Here is a 20,156-nt window from a genome sequence, read left to right as displayed (position 1 = left end):
CTGTTCATCACGAGGCCCCTGCTCCGACTCATCTGTCTGCCACTGTACAGAACATTGCCTCTGAATGTTACATTTTGAGTCCAACTTCAATGGTCTATCCAGGTTTTCAGCTGAACCAAAAATGCCATCCATTTCGCTAATGTGCCTTTACAAGGGCAAGATGACATTGTACAACTGTGAAGTTAAATTACACGAGCAGACAATCACCTCCTGTACGCTTCAAGGTCTCATGTGAGTCGATGTGATATCACCCTGGGTGGGAGAAGAAACTTTGAATTACTGAAAAATCAAAGCCCAGCAGACATGGCTTTTACTTAGAGTTTGAAGTACCATCTAATAACGGGTTTAGATGTACTGCGGAGAAAAACAAGTGGTAAGTCGAAGCCTCATCTTTCACGGTCTGACTCTCTGTCCTTTCCTCTGTACACTTCCTCCATCCCTCTCTCTGTCCCGCTATCTCCGCCTGCCTCTGCCTAATTCTATTCTGCTCCAGCGAGCTCTCTTCCTTTAATCCTATCTGATGAGGACCCCAGTTGTCCCCCTTCTCACTGCCGCACGAAGAAATGTATGCTAATGTGGCCCGACTGCCAAGATGGAAATTAGACTCCTGCAGCAGCTGAAGACAATGCAGCCGTAAGAGAGAAGGCAGCATTGTTTCCACAACAACCCCCCCCCCCCCCCCCCCAAACACAGAGATAAGAACTTGTTCAATTTGATCAGCAATGAATTATGCATCGCTGGCCACTGAGATTTGAGCGTGGCGCTTTTTGATGAATCCCCTTTTATCTCTTGAGCAATCACACACACTGCCATCGGGAACGCTGTCTTTATGTACATTTTTATATATGCTTCTGCATGTGTATATAGCATCCATCAGTGATAAAGACAGGGACAACAACCTATTTTCTGAACTTCAGGGAAACACATTCTAAATTCCGATCCAGGAGGAACAAAGGCAGCTTTTAAACAGCTCTTCCAGGGAAACCTTAGATGTAAGCAGATAGCAGCCCCTTATCTCGCTCCATCTGGGCAAGTGGTGGAGGAAAGACCTGCTAACAGGATTATGTGTAGCGGGTTCACCTTTACCAAGCAGACAGAGGGCCACGATCGATATGTGACTAATTTGATCAGGGAGGGCTATCAACCTCCGTCTCCTGCTTTCAATGAAAACCCATTAACTATGGGACTGTGGAGCTCACGGCCGCAATTTTTCTCCTCTCCCCGCCTTACAGTGAGCGAACTCCGGAGAGCACAATATGTCCCTGAAATGGGATACGTCTGATATCATCGAATGTCTCTCAATTTGAAAATTTCAATCCATAGTGGAGCAGATAGGCGAGTGAGCCGCATTGCTAATAGATCAAGGTTCTTGTCAGTAACAATTGAGCGTGCCATCCCGGTGCATTTTCATTTACCCACAGCCCGGGACTGCAGGTAGCATGAGCCGAGCATATCTCATTAAAATAGAGGAGAATGGCTCTGCTCGTGTCTATTGTGCTCAGTAATTCCTCGGTGATGTATTCCTCCCACGTCTTGCTAATGTAACAGCGTTTTCAGATCCCGAACCCCTCTTTTTTGCCTCTCTATTCTCTGCTGCTCTGGGAAAGGGAATCTGAATCCCCCTCCTTCCCCAAAGTTAATGAAATTGTCACAGCACCTTATGAAATCGCCACCGTGTAAGCAATAACATCTGGCAAATAGATGGCGCATGTAATGTCCGCTGATCATCACTACACACAACCCTGTTAATGAGGAGAGACAGACTGACTGACATGCAGAGAGACAGGAGCAGATTGATGATGGACAGACAGACAGGAGGACGTCAGTGTAAGAGCGAAAAAAAGGAAATGGAAAAGGTGAAAAGGCTTGAAAGGCATTTTGAATTTGAACAATACACATGGGAGAAAACCTCCAATCTTGAATAAGAGATCAAACTATTAATCAAGGTGAAATTGTGTTACATTTTGTGCCACCATTAACACAAAGACGTTCAACCTGAACTCGATTTGAACTTATCTGCATGTGCATGGGTGTGTTTCATGAATGTAGAAAAGATAAAGGCATTCAGCGCATGCCTTTTTTACCCACATCAGTCGGCCCACCACTTTTGTCCAGACTGAACTATCTGAACTGTTGGATGGATTCCAATGGTTCACACATTCACGTCTTCCTCAAGAGGAGTTTTAATAGCTTTCACGATTCCCTGGTTTTCATCTCTCACATTCATCAGGTCAAACATGACATTTTTCCAATACTTTTGTTTATGTCCAAATACTTACAAAACCAAGGACACATATTAACAGAGGTGAATATACTGTGCAATATGCCCGATTAGACTATTACTGTTGTAGGCGTAAAGTTGAATTCCGTATTGAATTCCGACAAGCTTCTTAGATGATCATTCTGAAAGTATCTGATGTGATGTTCATACTGTGAGAGCAGGGCGCGCATTTTTTGGGAATGTTTTATATCGTGCATCTGCAAATCTGCTTTCAAGTTAGGACTTTATGACAAAGGTCTGGTGGCTTGTTGTTGTTGTTGTTGTCTTGATTCATTTTTTTGATTGTCTATTTTTATCTTGAATTCTTCTTATTTTTTGTATTATTATTCTTATACAGAACATAAAAATTACAGGGCGAACAAGATGGATTATATTCCAGTATATATATTCGAGTGAATTTATATCAATATGAAATATTTGCAGGCAAGTTTTTGCAATTTTTCTTTTTTTTTAAGTTACAGTGTTTAAAGGGAGAGACAAATGGGAGACGAAGGGGATGAAATGCAGCAAATGGTCGGTTTTGAACCCCAACTCCACCAACTGAGCTATATGGCAAGCTGTATTCCTGCATGTTTGTGTCTATTATTTGACACGCCCTTTGTGTGTGAAGGCCTTACAAATTAGGACCTCTTCTGTATTTACTCTTCTGTATTTACTCCACATTTTGGAGTTATATACATGACCTCATACTTCCTTTGTTATTTTCACTGTATTTGCCGTTCCTTCAAAATCCAGCAAAGTCAAAAGGCCTTGCAGTTGGTCAACAGCACAAGTTCAAATGTTGTTACTATAAAACTACCTGAAACTACAGCATAACTTTAATTAGTTTAAACAATAATCTGATTATGGCATTACTATTGAAATACTTTTGTGCATTGTTTGCCTACTGAAGGTTAATGGAAAGACAGACATATAATGTAGTCACTGTATCCCCTCATATGCACTGTGTAGTGTTACAAATGTCCTATTTGCGTGTGTTCCCAGTTACTGCAGAGCAGAGAGTGTCCCTGGCAGGCCTCTGACAGTTCGTGCTGGCTGCCCTCCCAACCTGCCCCTCCAACGGGATGCCAGCTGGCCCGCTGCTGCCTCCGCGGCCACCATCGTCACCAGGGAGGCCGGAGAAGGAGAGCGAGAGAAGATGGGAGCTGCCAGCTCGCACCATGCTCACCCGCTCACTGAGATGTTAAATCTGACGCCGGCCTCTCCGCCTCTCGTCGCTGGCTTTCAGATTTGTATTCAGGCGGTGAGTCTAATTCATTTGCAGGCTGCCTTCCTTACCCATTCTCTCAACCGGGGGGCTGCACTCGCATCCTTGAGTATCTCGGGCACCACGCTGTTCCCAGAATCATTTACGATAACAACGGAACCATGAGCGAAAACCTTTGCAGGAGTAAAACAGATTCAGGTGTCAATGTGGTCAGATTCCTATAGCGAGAGTAATGGCGCTTTAGCTCTCTAATGAAGCACAGTCTGAGCAGGCTTAAATCAGCCACAGAGGAGGATGGGGGAACTGATGTGATTATCTATTTATTAAGCAGCCCTCCTCGCCTTCTCCCATATTCTTTGGCACCTGCGTGTCCCATTAGAAGCTTTCGGTCACTAGTGCTGAGGGCAGCACATTGAACCTGCGACACACCATAATTAGGCCCCCCTCCACATATCACAGTTCTGCTTGGCGGTGCTCTCCTAAGACAAACTATCATGTTGACACACACATCCCTAACACCCAACCCCCCCGACCCTTCTGACACACACACACACGACAGAGAAAAATAGACTCACAAACGAGAGTGTGTGTACGCACGCATGAACACACACACACTATAACGTAAGTGTATGAAGAAAGATGAAGGTGATTACATGTTCCACACATTCACTACAACGCCATTATGCACTGCAAGTCTTTTGATTCATTTTCAGGGCCCATGCTCAGCTATTTCTGTCTTGTTATAGGTGGAGGAACGGTACACACTGTCCTATTAGCAACACTTGTGTACAAAGAGATTAAAGTATCAAAGTAATCACCTTTTGAATGATCACGCTTGATTATGATACAACCTGTCAAACTGCCAAATCCTATACTGTAACATCTTGAGCACTTATATCCCCTTTATTGAGACACAGGGCTTTGATCCCATACACATCTGAGCAACATATCAGTCTACAGTGTTGGATGCCTTCCCAGCAATTAAAATGACAGCCGGAAAATGTAATGAATGATGATAGGAAATAAGTACGTGCTAATAGAGAAAAGACAAATCTTCTGTAGTAAATTGACTTAGAACATTCATGGTGTTTGGTATATCTGAATACATTCTAAAAACATGCGTCTTAATGGAGTGATCTAAAAGGAACATCATTGCCTTGGATGCAGTTTGCATTAGCATCTCACAAAAAGATTAAATCTGATTTTCTAACGAGCTGTACGGTTTGAGATCTTGCTAAATCTAAAAGGAAGTGAGAATTCACCCAGTGCTCGCACAACCGTCTATAAGCCTTAATCATCATCGAAGTGATGTCTCAGTTGCTTGGACACGGCACCATCAGCCCCAGTAGACACTGAACACAGGGAATAAATGCTGAATGAACAGAGTTGCTGAATAAAATATTACTAACTTTTTTCTCCAGCTAAAGCCGATCACATCCCAGGTGTTGTTTTGGGTGAAGATTTAGAATTATAAACTAGATGTGTGATGAGGTTTCAACAACCTTGGTAAACCGGTGTTCTGACGTGCTCTGCCAACATTTTAAATATACATGACGTTGTAAGCTCCAGTAACACTCAGCTCATAACGGTCCCCCAAAAGCCCAATTAAATCAAGGTTGAGTAATATAGATCTTGAAAGAAGCTACAAACTCTGAGCTGTTTTAGGTATAATTTGGGTATTTATGTTAATATATTATTAGTCCTTATCCATTGGATTCCAACATTCTAAATTGATGTAACCCGGCTTTGGGTTTGCTGGGTTGCTGAGCGTTATATTCATTATGACAGCTTGTGCAATGAACAAAGGTCTTCCTTCAACCGTGGACCAATGTCCACAGACAGCAACGCTTTTCATGTAACAAAAAAAAGAATTTGGCCAAATGCATATCCATCACCTGCCATGAAGTAAGCAGTAGCTCACTTCTCAGATGTCATGACACATAGCAACGAGATCATTCCCCAAGGCTCTGTCGTCCTGGATTTATTTTGGCTGCTGCTGTCAGGCCGTTCCTGCAGCAATGTTTGACAGATGTAAAGTCCACATAAGGTAAATGTGTTGGTATATATCAGCTCCTATTTATCCTAAACTCAATATCTTTGTTCAGATATGAGAGTTTTAAAACAGTTTAAAGCTATTTGAACTACTTAGTTGTGAATTTATATAATGACTAAAGCTGCTCCTATGTTATGGATAATACAATGTATTATGTGAAAGGCATCTGTTTTAAGGCTTGCTAGGTTTTTTTGGATTCAGCTGCTGTTTTCAGGTAAAGTGCTAAAAAAAAGCCTGCTCAACGCTACCTACCCATCGCCGAACAGCAGACAGACAAATATTGATTTCTTCGTGAAGATCGGTGAGCATTTAGGAGCCAAAAATGTTTCTCAGGAGTTGGTGGTTACCAAATCAGAGCCAAAAGGAGTATATAATGGACTAGCCGTTCACTCAATCATCTTTAAAAGCTGAAAATGTGTAAATGTTTTCACAGTGTGTTGTGCTACCCCCCAGTAGCTTAAAAATGAACTACTAAGAAAAAACCTGATCATTTTTTAACTAGTTGCTCCCCTTTTAAGAGCTAAAGCAACCATGAGAAACTGTCCAATTAGAAGTATAGCTTTGTGACTGATACGTTTAATTACCATGGGCAGAAAATGACGGATAGGATCAGTGACCCTGACTTCAAACTTGCGCTGGCCAGCTGGAGTCTGTCTTGGTGCTGTAAACATGTTCTCCCTCTTTCTGCGTGGGCATCCTCTATGGACTCAATCCCACGCCCACAGTTCAGACACATTCAGGTTAGGTGAAGTGGAAACTCTCATACTGCCTGTAGACGTGACCGTGGTTGTCCTTCTTTTTGTGTTTGCTCTGAGATAGACTGGAGACATGCAGAGAGTGGACCCTGCCACAAGCATACTAGGCTGTTGCCCCCCCCCCCCCCCCCCCCCACGACCCTGACAGGCACAGTAGATGGAGGGATTGATGGAGTGATAATCATTTGTCTTTTATGGAAATACAGGACATAAAAGTAACTATATACAGGATGAAAGCACATATTTGCATTTCAAATGTTTGTATTGTGAAGCATCATTGTCAAAGATGAAAGGCAATTCATTCAATGCTTTCATGCAAAGAAATATTTTCAAAAAACAGAGGGATATCATACTTCAATAATTAATATTTATTATAATTTAAATAAAAAACAGTTAATAATCTGTTGGTTTATCATTGTATTGCTGTTGCATATTATTTCAATGTTATTGTAGATGATAATTGGTTTGAATTTATGTAACCCGTTTTTATTTTTTTTATCTGTTGAATCCTGCCTTTTGTTCTTTTAGACATCATTTATTTTGGTGGTGGTACTTGTGTTCCAGACACACACGTTTTTTTGTTTTTTGTTTTAAGCCAATAGCAAAAGAAAACAATTTAAAGGACAACCGGGTGAGCAGATGGCAAACCCATTATTATCCCACACCTGAACCACAGTGCAAAATAGGAGAGCCACGGTTCCACAGTGGCTGTTTCAAGCTTTGTTTGACCACTCGATTACGTTTTAAAGTGGACACATCAGAAGGCAATGTTGGGTGAAAATAAGGGACACAACATGATGTGACGCTGCCGGCGGAACATTGTTCATCGGACATGGATGATAGAAACATAAACACAACTGAGTTCAAGGCAAAAGCTTTTTTTCAGCTTCCTATGGAGAGACACTGTTTCTCTTGCATCACAAAGAGATAAGTCAAAGATATCTTGTTTTTTATTCTGCGTCACAAATACCAACTGCATGATGGGGCCTCTCCCTCCTCCATGTGTCGACAGATAAAGAGTGATTATAATTCAGTTTCTATAAAAGTGAATATCCAGCCCTGTAAATCAAATCTGCTGGCTTATGAAGGAAAGGCAACAACAATTTTGAGAGCAATATGCAATATTCATTGTTCATAAATAATTAATTTGTTTGCCTGCAACTCGGCCTAAAGTGATTGTGGCCCTTTTTCATTTGGAATATATGGCAAACTCTGTCCTGCTGAATGACTGGCATTTGTATTTCATTCACACACACACACACACACACACACACACACACACACACACACACACACACACACACACACACACACACACACACACACACACACACACACACACACACACACACACACACACACACACACACACACACACACACACCACTTTAGCCATACTTCATTGCTTTCTGCTATTGCTCCTGGCTCTACTATGTTTTCAGAAAGAGCTCTGATTCAAAATGTGCCTTTCACTTAGAATCGGGCACAGGATCTGCCGCAGATAAAGAAAATAATTACACTGTAATGGTATCTTTCTTAGAAATACACCCACTTATCCGTGTCTGTTTGTACACTCAAGTATAAACAGTGATTACTAATGGCCTTTCCACTTGAGGAGGTTGAACTGGTGTGTAATTTAGAGGTGATCCAAGGCCTGCCTGGATACAAACCGCTACTTAAAAGTTTACTTTTGTATGAGGATTTCCTTCCATGTTACTCTGAACAGTGTACCCAGGATGAGATATTTTCTGAAAGATATATTTCTCGCCGTGGTGCAGCCGAGGACACAAGGGCTAACATGGGCTTCTCTTTACCTTCCTTACAGAGGGATAATTACAGCTGCAGATACGGAGCCAAGAAGCACTGCCTTCTAAACCAGGGAATCACATTTTCTCTGCAGTCGAAGGGGTTTAAATATGGAACTGGATTGTACTCCCTAGGATCATGGTATTTGTAATTAGCACGGCACTGGAAACACAAAGCGTGTATGTTACTAACGTCATGAAAAGATCTGCTCAGTTTTCCTTTTACAAGGTTATTTTCCCATTACAAAAACACACTTTGATGTTATTACAGAATGTCTATTTTTCTTTAAAATGTGCTTGGAAATGGATGTAAGAAGCTCATAATATAATTATCATGATAAGTGAAGGGGATTTTTAATGTGCCTAATCATGCATCATTCTATATCATAACAGCTATGTGAAGACATTCTAGTTTTATAAACCATTCATTTGTTATTTATTCATCATAAATAATAAATAGGAAGATTTGGTCATTTAATTGATTCAGTAGATTAATACAGCTTAGTTAGCATGTCATGTTGACTCTGTGCTGTGTCACCAAAACGGCAAAGACAGAATCAATCAGAGTTGGGACGAATCGCTTTGGGAGGGCAGCTGATCAATAGGCCAATAGGAAGCTCTCCTGTGTTAAAGTGGACAGTTGCAGTATAGCTAAATTAGGGGAGACATAAAAGGCTTTCCTAATCACAGTATAGACAGATAAACAAATTGATGGGTGGAGATTACTCCGATTTCTAGTGTTGAAGGGTGCCCTTAAAAATCCTCTTAATGAAAAATGCTTGAGGATTAAGATGCAGTTTGAGCGTTCACACCAGTTTTACAAAGCTTCAAATGTGGAGGTAGCTTCAGATCACTTCAGAGAATTTATTGAAAACTCACCCACTGTGTAGACCAGCCCATTATAGCTCAGCGGGTAGCCTCACAAAAGGGCAGTGGTTTTTGATGGCATGTTGATACCAGCTGCCAGGAAGCGCTGCACCTGATATCGAAATCGAACTCTTTCACCCCAGTTATGTGTGTAAATACTGCCGACAGGCGTCCTGCTGCCGTGAATACCGAGTGCATGCTTCCCAGGGAAAACGGGGGTGTCTGATGGAACATTTGTAGAATAATAGCACGTCATGCCCGTCAGAACTGCCTTTTGTCTTTAAAGGCTAAGGTTTGCCTCCCAGCTTGAGCTCCTATACACTACTAGACCATGTTACAAGAGTTCGCTGAGGATGGTGCTGTTCCTCGACAGAAAACACTGAATCTAAATGAAGTCAGCTCTTTTCATGTGGAATAGGATTCAAGAGCACCAAGAACAGTTTGGGAGCAATGGATATATTTGCTATATAGTTCCTCGAGAATCAACATTGCAAGTCTTCATTAACTAATCAGTGCAAACATTTGACAATCATGAGTTCGCATTTTCACCACCAACCTTCTTCCATAAGCATGTCATTACCGCACTGTAAACGGATCATGACAAGGAGAAGCCAAATCATCTTGAACACTTCAACCACCTCCCTCCTAAATGTTTTTCTGCCAGCTCCAAAGTGACCTATTTTCCAAGTGAAACATTTGTCAACAGCGCGGCACATGGGGACGCTCGGTTGTGTCCTGCGAGTGAGTAGACTGTAGCTAATATGCATGCAGTCAGGCATGTGTGATTTCTGAGTGACTGCCAAAAATGTTACATCCCACAACCCCTCGGGTGCTTGTACCCAGGGTGTTGCACCAAGCTTAATGACTCTTCAGGTTGTTCCGAGGAAAAGGTAATTGCAGTTTGTTGGAACAATTAAAAGTATTCTGAATCCAAATGTCATTTCTATCTCTCAACTCCCTCAGGGCGCGCCAAATAACGTCTCTCTGGTTCACCGCTAGTAGAAGTTTAAAGTAATTATTGCTCTAAATTCCACATTGGAACTAGGGATGCATGTTGTATATTGGGCCAGTAAATGATTGTCCAATAATTGGACTTTCAGATTAATATTGAAAATTGAAGCTACATTACCCGCATTGATTAAACTAGCGAAGCATCTCGACACTTGGATAAAGTAGGTGGCGGTGTGCAACTCTTGGTTTGGCTTTCTGAAGCTAATGTGAAGGATTTTTTCTGTTTTGAATTCATATCAACATGGTTGATTACACCAATTGTAATTGGCATGACAGAAATACAATGTGAGAGGAAGACAACACAACTGAACGTTTTTTAATGTGCTTTACCAGAAAAACAGAGCTAACATTTCGCTAACTTTTTGTTTTGTTAACAGAAATGATGTTGGAAAGATTACCTTTTTTCATCAGTGAAAAGTGGGAAATGATTGGTTGAAGAAAATCTACATCATGCATCCCTAATGGAAACAGTGATGCTGACATGTTTAATGAAGACACACACACACACACACACACACACACACACACACACACACACACACACACACACACACACACACACACACACACACACACACACACACACACACACACACACACACACACACACACACACACACACACACACACACAAGGCTTTGAGCTACAGTTGTCAGTGAAACGGCTTCCACAGGTGGCCACTGGCCTGAGTTTTAAGGCAGCGAGATGGAAAAATACATGTTGTTCCATTTGAGATTTGCTCATGTGTGATGCCAACCAGAGCAGAATATTGTCAAAGTACCAAAGCCATAACCTTCATGTTCTTTCTCACACACTCACGGATACACAAACACAAGATACACACTCCTCTGACGGCTGACCCTGGCCTTGTATTTTACCGTGACATCATCATGGGTCTGCTGTGTTGAACGCAAAGACCACAGAGGCTTCCTCAAATACCAAATAGTCTTGTTTCACACTACATCCAACACCTCATGCATTGTATGACTGAATACATTTAGCCAAATGTCATACAGCTCTGACTATAATACTAGTGAGGGCATATTATATTCATGAACCCCCTCATGATGCTGCATAGAGACACTGTACTTGTGAGGATCTGCAGTACTTCCTCCTTCTTTTCCCCCTGTTTGTTTTGTCTGTTTGTCTGTGTGTCTGTCTCCCTCAACCCGGTATCACGGCAAGACGTGAACATGTGACGATTTACCATGCTGGGAGACGTGAAGATATCACGATTTCGTCCCTTCAAACGTGACAGTTACACAGTATTGTTAACCCATGTTAACCAGTGGAGAAATAACCGGAAATGCCAATCAAATGCTACCCCGACGTAATGATTTATTTTTTAGTCACACTCGATTACGCCAATTTTCTTGTTGCCCCAGCTGGTCGACAACTCTTTTAGCAGAAACAAAGGCTACATTAATGTATTAAATCGATGTTAATCCATGCGTGTGGATGTGGAATTAACGGACGTGACGTTGTGCGATTGAGTTGCCAGCATGGTTGCCAGGCAACAGCTTCGGTTCATGTTAATTTACAAACTCTTCAACTACAACCGTAGTTATATTTAAAAACACGTTAGAAGGCCTCACAAAATACTTTAATGCAAATTAAAATGTAAATGTGAAGGAATGTGTGTATAACAAAATACATCGGTGATAAACGAAACCGGAAACTGATGCAGGCAAGATCCTCAGCTCGATGATTGGATGGTTTAGCCGCAATGCATGCTGGGATTTGGTGTTTATGTGATGTGAAATCTGAAAACGTTTTTTAAAAATAAAATAATACTTTATTCCGAGTGTGCTTGCTTTTCTCTTTGAAAGTCATCACATAACGGCATTGTAATACACGGTTCGGCTGCATTAAATATTACATATCTGCCGTAATCCTCTATTTATAGAGCCCTGCTGAGAAGACTTCTAGACAAACAGGAAGAACTGCCGCCAAAACTGAAAACGTGACGTGGATCATAAATATATAAGCAATTAAACAACATCTTACATTTCTTTTCACACAATACGTTTCCTTGCAGTATCAACACTAATTCGGCTGACTTTTATATTTGATCCAATTGGTAGATAGGCTGTATTTACACCATAACGGTGCAGAGCTGATAGAAAGGGACACCTGGTGGTTAAAGCACGTTATTGAATTGTATTATTTTATTATTATATATTAATAGGAGGATGTGCAAAACAGACAAACTAATAATGGCTTAATTTAAACATTAAAGAGTACTTTAGGTTAAGGTCTTCTTTTGAATAAGAAAAAAGCTTTGGGGGTATAGAAGAAGAATATGGAGGGATGAAACCCTCTTTAATGGTCACACATGCAGAGCACACATCACACACAGTGACATTTGTATCTACTACAGATAAATATTAAGCCTGACAAAGTACTTAGCGTCTAATATATTGCTTTCCTGCAATGTTAACTATGTTTAAGCACTTATTTGTTTATTATTTGTTTATTATTAAACTGATATTATACATATGTATTATACTCTTATAAGATGTATGTAGATAGTATAATAAATGTGCAGAATGACAGTTTAATGGTGGGGATATAGACACATATTGATAGATGTCTTGTAATGCACTGTTGAGGAACCTGTGACCCAAGTTTTTCATTCATTGCTACACCTAGGTGTGTATAATATGATATGTCAATAAACCTTAGCTTAGAAAATCTTGAAATCTTGAAAGGGGTGTGAAAACTAGTAATTATACAGTCTTTAATTAACTATTAGTAGAGAATAACGAGTAATGAATATACTTTATAGGGATCCTATTAATATCTAATAATACAATTATAAAATTCAATAACGTTCTTCAACCACCAGGTGTCCCTTTCTATCAGCTCTGCACCGTTATGGTGTAAATACAGCCTATCTACCAATTGGATCAAATATAAAAGTAAGCCGAATTAGTGTGGATACTGCGAGGAGACGTATTGTGTGAAAAGAAATGTAAGATGTTGTTTAATTGCTTATATATTTATGATCCACATCACGTTTTCAGTTTTGGCAGCAGTTCTCCTGTTTGTCTAGAAGTCTTATCAGCAGGGCTCTATAAATAGAGGATTACGGCAGATATGTAATACTTAATGCAGCCGAACCGTGTATTACAATGCCGTTATGTGATGACTTTCAAAGAGAAAAGCAAGCACACTCGGAATAAAGTATTATTTTATTTTTAAAAAACGTTTTCAGATTTCACATCACATAAACACCAAATCCCAGCATGCATTGCGGCTAAAACATCCAATCATCGAGCTGAGGATCTTGCCTACGTCTTTTTCCGGTTTCGTTTAGCACCGATGTATTTTGTTATACACACATTCCTTCACATTTACATTTTAATTTGCATTAAAGTATTTTGTGAGGCCTTCTAACATGTTTTTAAATATAACTACGGTTTTAGTTGAAGAGTTTGTAAATGAACATGAACCGAAGCTGTAATCGATTTAATACATTAATGTAGCCTTTGTTTCTGCTAAAAGAGGTGTCGACCAGCTGGGGAAACAAGAAAATGGGCGTAATCGAGTGTGACTATTAAAAAATAAATCATTACGTCGGGGTAGCATTTGTTTGACATTTCCGGTTATTTCTCCACTGGTTAACATGGGTTAACAATAACGTGTAACTCTCACGTTTGAAGGGAGGAAATCGTGACATCTCCCAGCATGGTAAATCGTCACATGTTCACGTCTTGCCGTGATACCGGGTTGCGTTCCAATAGTCCCTTTAGCTTAGGAACCTTCCTAACGGAGTGAAATGACCCGGAAGTACGTCAGTGGCAGCCATGTTAAGTGCCGTTCCAATTCTCCAAATGAAAGGAAAGTAGGTTTCAAACTTCCTTTATAACCTCCTTTAGCTTAGCAACCACTGGACCTCCCCTACCGAAAGGAGAGGAGACAATTCTGCCCCACAATGCCTTGCAGCCGCAGCATTTGCCGTCACACAACAGTCGGCCGTTCACGGAAACAAACGATTATGACGGAGAAGTTATATCATGAAAGTCACGGTGCTTATTAAGCATTTTAAAACGTATGTGGTAACTTGCCAAAGTGCTTTGTTTTGAACGTTCATCAGTATTATAATCAAAAAGAGAAATATGAACGTTAGTTTTTACTGAAATGATCAAATAAAGTCAACATTTCACTGAGCTGTGTGGAGTTTGTTCAACTTTTAAAAGATGTTTGAATGGTGATATACACCGTGATAGATGTTAAAGACTAACGTTTATAATAAATACATTTGTATTTATTTTAAGATATTTTCATACAATCATACGTATTGGGATCATTTGTATTAATGTGGACCGGAGGGAGTGTGTGACGAGCATAAATTTCACTTTCCTTTTTTATTTCAATTACAACTTTGGTCATGAAGAATATGTTTCTCTGTTGTCCACGTTCATAAAGCATAAAACAACAGCATCAGAGCACGGTGCAGAGTCTCTAGATGAGGTTACAGTAGTCCCTCGTTCTTATTATACATCCATGTTGTAGTCCGTTGTATAGAACACTGTAGTTGCCATAGTTTCACCACAGCAGCAGACTCACACAATCATAAACACGTCAGATAGTGAAAGTGCATTCGGATTCTCTAAAGTACCGCAGTCTCTTCTCCTAAGCCCTTTTGAATTCTCCTATCCACTATCCCTTAACCCCGTGACGTTTCACTCAGAGGTCAAGGAATAGGAGATAGGGTTAGAATTTAGGAGCTGATTTTTGGATTATCGGAACGCAACCCGGGTTGTTGGCTGGGCGTGGTTACCTACATTTCGATTCCCGCCAACTCACCTCCTCAGCTGCTGCTCATCTCACTGATTGCCACTACTCACCTGCACCTGTTTAAAAGGGCTGCCAACTCTCACGCATCTGGCGTGTGACTCTCAATCTCACGCTCTCACGCTGCCCAAACTATTCTCACGCCAAAAACAAGATGAACCGGCGATCGTTTTTGGTTGGTTATTTACAATGTTGAGTTGACCGCTGCTCAAGCTGTCGATCCACTCGCTCCCCGCCCCCACCACTCATAACAACGTTAACGGACAGCAGAGCAGTGGTAGCCGGTTGGTCAATCCCCGACCCGTATTGCGCATGCGTAGATCTAAGATCCAGTAGAAATGATAAAGAAGTAAAAGTCTGCTGCTTATTGTTCTACTAAGCCAAAATAGAGTCAAAGAGTATATGAGAGTGAGTGTGTTAATTCATATATTTGGCAGTTTGGAGTAAGTCTGTAGATTTGTTTGTGTGTGTGTGTGTGTGTTTCATGTAGGCCTATAGGCTTCTCACGATAATTAATTTTGTTGGATACATTTTCCCGGAAATTATTGCGATAAACGATAATATTGTCGGCACCGTTGTATGACCATTTTAGACCACTGACATAATCATAATATATAATAATAATAATAATTCAAATACATCCTTTCAAACTGCTAGTCACATCCTCATGTAAATGGCAATTTATCGAGGTCAGAAAAGTTATCGAGTTCATTTTTATCTATCAAACGATAAGTCAATTAATTGCTTATCGCGACAGACCTATGCACACAATAAAACAGTGGAAACAAACATGTGTTTGACTTTCATTAGTGAATGAAACTTTGTGCCCTTTATAGTCTGTGTCCAATATTTTATATTGTATATCCTATGCTAAGGTCCCGCTACTGACACAATAGCAGTCATTGAGTTCGCATATGTGTAATTAAACCCATGATCTCAAAATCTCACTCCAGCCAGGTACCCAAAGTTGGCAACCCTGTTAAAACCCTGGTTCCCATCCTCAGACTTCGCCAGTTCTTCGTTTAATCTTAAGTGTTAAACTATCGTCCAGGCCTACTAGTGGTTTTTCCTAGTGACTTTTCGATGCTCCTTGTGAAAGGAAATTATTTCCTAATCCTGCTTGTTTTTCCTGTTCCAGATCCACATACTCCAGTCTCTCTGCCTGCAACGTCCAGCCTCCCCTCCTGATCATCCCAGCTCCACGTCTTCCCTCTACGTGTGCTTCGTCAACTCCTTATCAGTGTCGTGGAAAACATAAAGCCTTTTTTTGACACTTCACTACTGTCTCTGTTTTAGTGCTTGCATAGCGGGTTCTCATCTCCAGTCACTTCTCGGGAAACCTAACAGTACTCACAATGGGCTTCATAATCGCAGTGTCAGTGCACTTTAGCATTAGTCAGTTCAAAAAAAGTTTCATTATATTCATCCCAGGGAGAATAAGACTTGAGAGAAAGGGAGGGGGATGCCGAGAGCAAATGTATTCACAACAGACAGATGGAGAGTTAAAATCTAAGCTCCCCGGGTGGTCTCCCATTGCTTCTTCCCATATTGGGTGATGCAAACGTACAGTAATAAACAAAATGATTAGCAGCGAGCAGGTGGGGGATAAGCGACTACACACACATCACCATATGATGAAACACACACAGATTTATTCTTGTCAGGACATTTAAGTCACTTGTATTAATGTCCAGGCTGCTTTATTGTTGCCAAACTGGCCTAATATTTAAGCAAATATTGCTTTTAACAAACAAAAAAACTAAAGTGTTTAAATCGACTATCAAAACAAATCCTACCACTTGAAGAAAATTCCAGCTCGAGTGAACAATGGATTATAAATGATTTGCATTTGCAAAAACACATATGCTCACAGTGGCAGAAAAAGAGAGACGGAGAGATGGTTAAACATCCTGAATAAAGCCATGATAAAATGGTGAATCTCCACACACTATTTGAGATCAAACCAAGCCAGTCATTGGCTTAAAATAAGTTCTGAAACATTTTTCTTGTCAAATGACGAAGGCTGTCTACACTCCATCTCTCTGGCTTTTCAAGGGAACCACACCAATGACCATATAAAACGGCTAAATAATTTAGATTAAAAAATTACTTTAGAATAGACAATATCAAATATTAACTCCACGTAATTCATTTTACTCCTCTGCTCCACCATGAGGTCCTCGTCTAAGGATCGCATATTGACAGCTCGGATGAATTACAATGATGGAGGACTCATGAGGCAATGCCAGAAAATCATGATGTGATCTTCATGTCCAATTTACACAGAGATCGTGCGCAATTAAAATGGTCAAAAACTGTGTATAACCCCAAATGACTGCATGATTTATTTAAAGGAGTCCTGTAGAGGGCGCCAAAACTGCAGTCCCTTCCCCAGCTGATCTCCAGCTGCTTATAAAGAAGAGGCCCTCTAAGGACACTGTCTGCTTCAAAAAGTACTTATTTTCTTTCGCAGCATGAAATAAAGTTGTTTTGAACTTGATTTAAAGAAAAAAACAGAACAGAGGTGAATAATATTTTACTTCGATTTCAGTGTCAACATACCATAAAACAATCTAGATATATTTGACCTATGGAGCATTTACATTACATGTTAGACGCTTTTATCCAAAGCGACTTACATACTCAATACTGTGGACAATCCCCACATGAGCAATTTGGGGTGAAGTGTCTTGCCCAGGGACACAATGTCATTTTTGTCGGCTTTTTTTTGAACCCGTGCTCCCTTGATCCGAACACCAACGCTCCACTGCGCCAGACGCCTCCTACTTACTGAATAAACATTTGCTGCATCAAACAACAAGGCCTTGAAAATAAAATGTACATCACCGGGACATCTCTTTTTATTTTGAACACTGTATATTTTATTTAAAAATCTTGAAGTTCATCCCCATTTGTGAAGTATAACATGTGCTGCTTCGTTTGGGAGAATACTACACCAATTATACAATTTAATTGGATTGTTGTGTTGCTAGGAAACAACTATCGTCCAACTTGGTAATTAATTAAATATATGTTTTAGGGAGCCATATATAGTGTGAATATTTTACCTTGTTAAACTATTTATATTACAAAACAGTTCAAACATAATTGAAGTTGAAGCATTTACAATATAATGATTATTTTCATTTGAAATTATCCATATGCCCATAAGTTAGTAGTACTGTGAGGGAAATAATGAGGTGAAACCTGTGGTCAAAAACATTTTTAATTGGGATATTTTTAGTTTGAAATCAAATGTAACAAGGGGTTTTTCAAATGTTCCAGGAGCCCACTGGAATTGCCAGCAGGACACCCCGAGGGCCTACTGGGACCCCATTGGGCATCCAGTTTTTCAACTCTTTTAAAGTTATGCATTATCCAAAAACATGTAGGTGTGTTGCAGAAGCAGTGTGTGCTTGGTAAACTAACATAGACATCTCACTGTGTCACGCCAAACAAGTCTGAGGTGGGAGATCAATGTTACATGACATCACATCCCTTCTATCTGATAAAGAATGCGAGGTGAAACATGGGCAGGCAGCGGTAGACTCTTGCTTTTGATTGCAAAGGTCTGTCAAAGCTAGATCTCCTGAATTCCAATGGTCCATCTCTCTCTCTCTTTCTCCCTCTCTCCCTCCCTCCCTCCCTGTCTCCCTCTCTCTCAGCATCCAGCAGCTGCGCCTCTCATGCCTTTCCCGACGCTGAGCGAAGCCTCCCATACAGATGAGCGCTGGAAGCCACGCACCTCTTGACGTAGCCACAGACCGGTTGCGGTGCCACTCGGTCTCCGTAGCACGTATTTGCGCAACGTGACCGATGCTCAACTTGCTCAACTGGCTCCACGGCAGGCACATCCGGCTCCCACCGTCTCGTGAATTCAGTCGAAAAAAGTGCTATCATAACGCCGAGGAAAAAAGCTAGAATCTCCGAGGTGCTGTGGAGGGAAAAAAAACCTCCGCCGCTTCTCTCCTCAGACCGGACTGGACCTTCCCCTTGTCGCCGCCGCCGGTAGACATAAGTCGGGGTGCAGTCGTGATGTGACTGCATGAACGCACTCCACTTTGGTATCTGCAACAGCAGCTTTGACGACCGCCCAGAAGGTGAAAACAGTGCCAGCGTCAGTGTTTTGGTGAAGCGGAGGTGATGGCTTCGTTTGACAGCATGCAGTCCACGCAGAAGGAGCTTCCGTGACAACAGCTGGATTTGTAGGGAGCTATGTCCCCGGGCACCGAGGCTCCGTCCGCCTGTGATAGTCGACAGCATCAGTGTGCCCCCTCGGTTTGGCGCTTCGAGAGTCTTCGCTAAAGTCCACGCGCACGCTACCTGGAGTCGAGGAGAGGTTGCTGTTTGTTGAAAGGCCGGGCTCTCTGCAGCCCACAACCCCGCATCCTCCGCGGCGTTTCTCCGCGTTTTTCATGGCGGTGGACATCAGAGCAACCGCTACCTGAGCCTGATCTCCAAACGCGGTCATACATACCTTTACAGCTAATACTGAGACTTAATTAATCGACGCGTGGATCGCAGCGGTCTTGTGTCTATGTGCCTCAGTCACACCACCCCGGAAAGGACTTCTTGCCATTGAGAGCTGGATATGCAGAGATTAACGTGAGAGGATGGATCTAATTATCTGTGTTTTGGGGCTGCTGGCGCTGGCCGTGGAGGGCATCCGTTGCCAAGGAGTGTATGGTGAGTGTATGCAAAATTCAAACGTGATCATGACCTTGTAAAAACTAGTGGTGGCTCATAAATCGCCACTCATTCCCATTGGACTCATAAAGGTCCTGTGATAAATAAAATTCAACTCGTGTTAGGCTGACAAACCAGGTCTGAATGTCATGTTTGAGTGAGAGCCTCCAAATGTTCCCACCAACCCTGAGTTTATACAGCAAATCGCATGGGCAGCCAATCATGCACAGCCCCCTTTTCTCATCCAATCCATCACTCATGATAGTGCTAGATTTGTGTTGGCTATATTCATATAATATAACATGGGGACCTCTCAGGCTGCTAGCCTACATGTCATTTTGAAATGACCATTCAAAACGTGGCATACATGTGTTTTAAAATGTCACCAAGAGGACAGTAATCTGTTGAGCAGCGGCGTTTAGTATGCACAGTCATGAATTATCTTCATGTGTGGTGGTTCTATCCGCCTACCTCTTCCTTATGTCAGTCAGTCTGTATCTCTCTCTCCCTCCCATGCACACACACATACGCACACACATTTATGTCTCCTACCCTGTCTGCTAGTGCAACCAGTGGCACAGATGATGTCTCATATTAATCGTCATCCTTGCAGCAGCAGCAGCAGCAGTATGAGGAAGTAATGATTCATGTGCAGTTTTATCCGGACATGGAGGAAACCTTGAGGTGCACA

At 41.4% G+C, this 20,156-nt stretch overlaps 2 protein-coding genes across 6 annotated transcripts in view; both read left to right on the top strand.

The window, feature by feature from the left end:
* Window positions 1-592: 592 nt before the first annotated feature.
* On the top strand, window positions 593-16,392 carry LOC307016227 (uncharacterized protein; the record flags this gene model as incomplete). Its single annotated transcript, XM_079645269.1, has 3 exons — window positions 593-633; window positions 3,266-3,524; window positions 15,918-16,392. 3 exons carry the CDS (start codon window positions 593-595, stop codon window positions 16,035-16,037), a joined length of 420 nt encoding a protein of 139 aa, XP_079501395.1. The 3' UTR covers window positions 16,038-16,392.
* A 927-nt stretch (window positions 16,393-17,319) lies between these two features.
* The window catches only part of LOC307016891 (MAM domain-containing glycosylphosphatidylinositol anchor protein 2), a 185,576-nt gene continuing 182,739 nt past the window's right edge, over window positions 17,320-20,156 (top strand). For 2 of the 5 annotated variants that reach the window (XM_079646255.1, XM_079646254.1), the window contains exon 1: window positions 17,321-19,465. In XM_079646255.1, coding sequence (XP_079502381.1) covers window positions 19,393-19,465 — 73 coding nt within the window. In that variant the 5' untranslated portion in view covers window positions 17,321-19,392. Of the gene's footprint in view, window positions 19,466-20,156 lie in introns of all 5 variants that reach the window. The other 3 variants (XM_079646258.1, XM_079646257.1, XM_079646256.1) reach the window with 2 other exon arrangements.

Source organism: Notothenia rossii, assembly GCF_949606895.1.
Source record: "Notothenia rossii genome assembly, chromosome: 8".
Lineage (NCBI taxonomy): Eukaryota > Metazoa > Chordata > Actinopteri > Perciformes > Nototheniidae > Notothenia > Notothenia rossii.
This window is presented reverse-complemented; position numbering and strand designations above follow the sequence as displayed.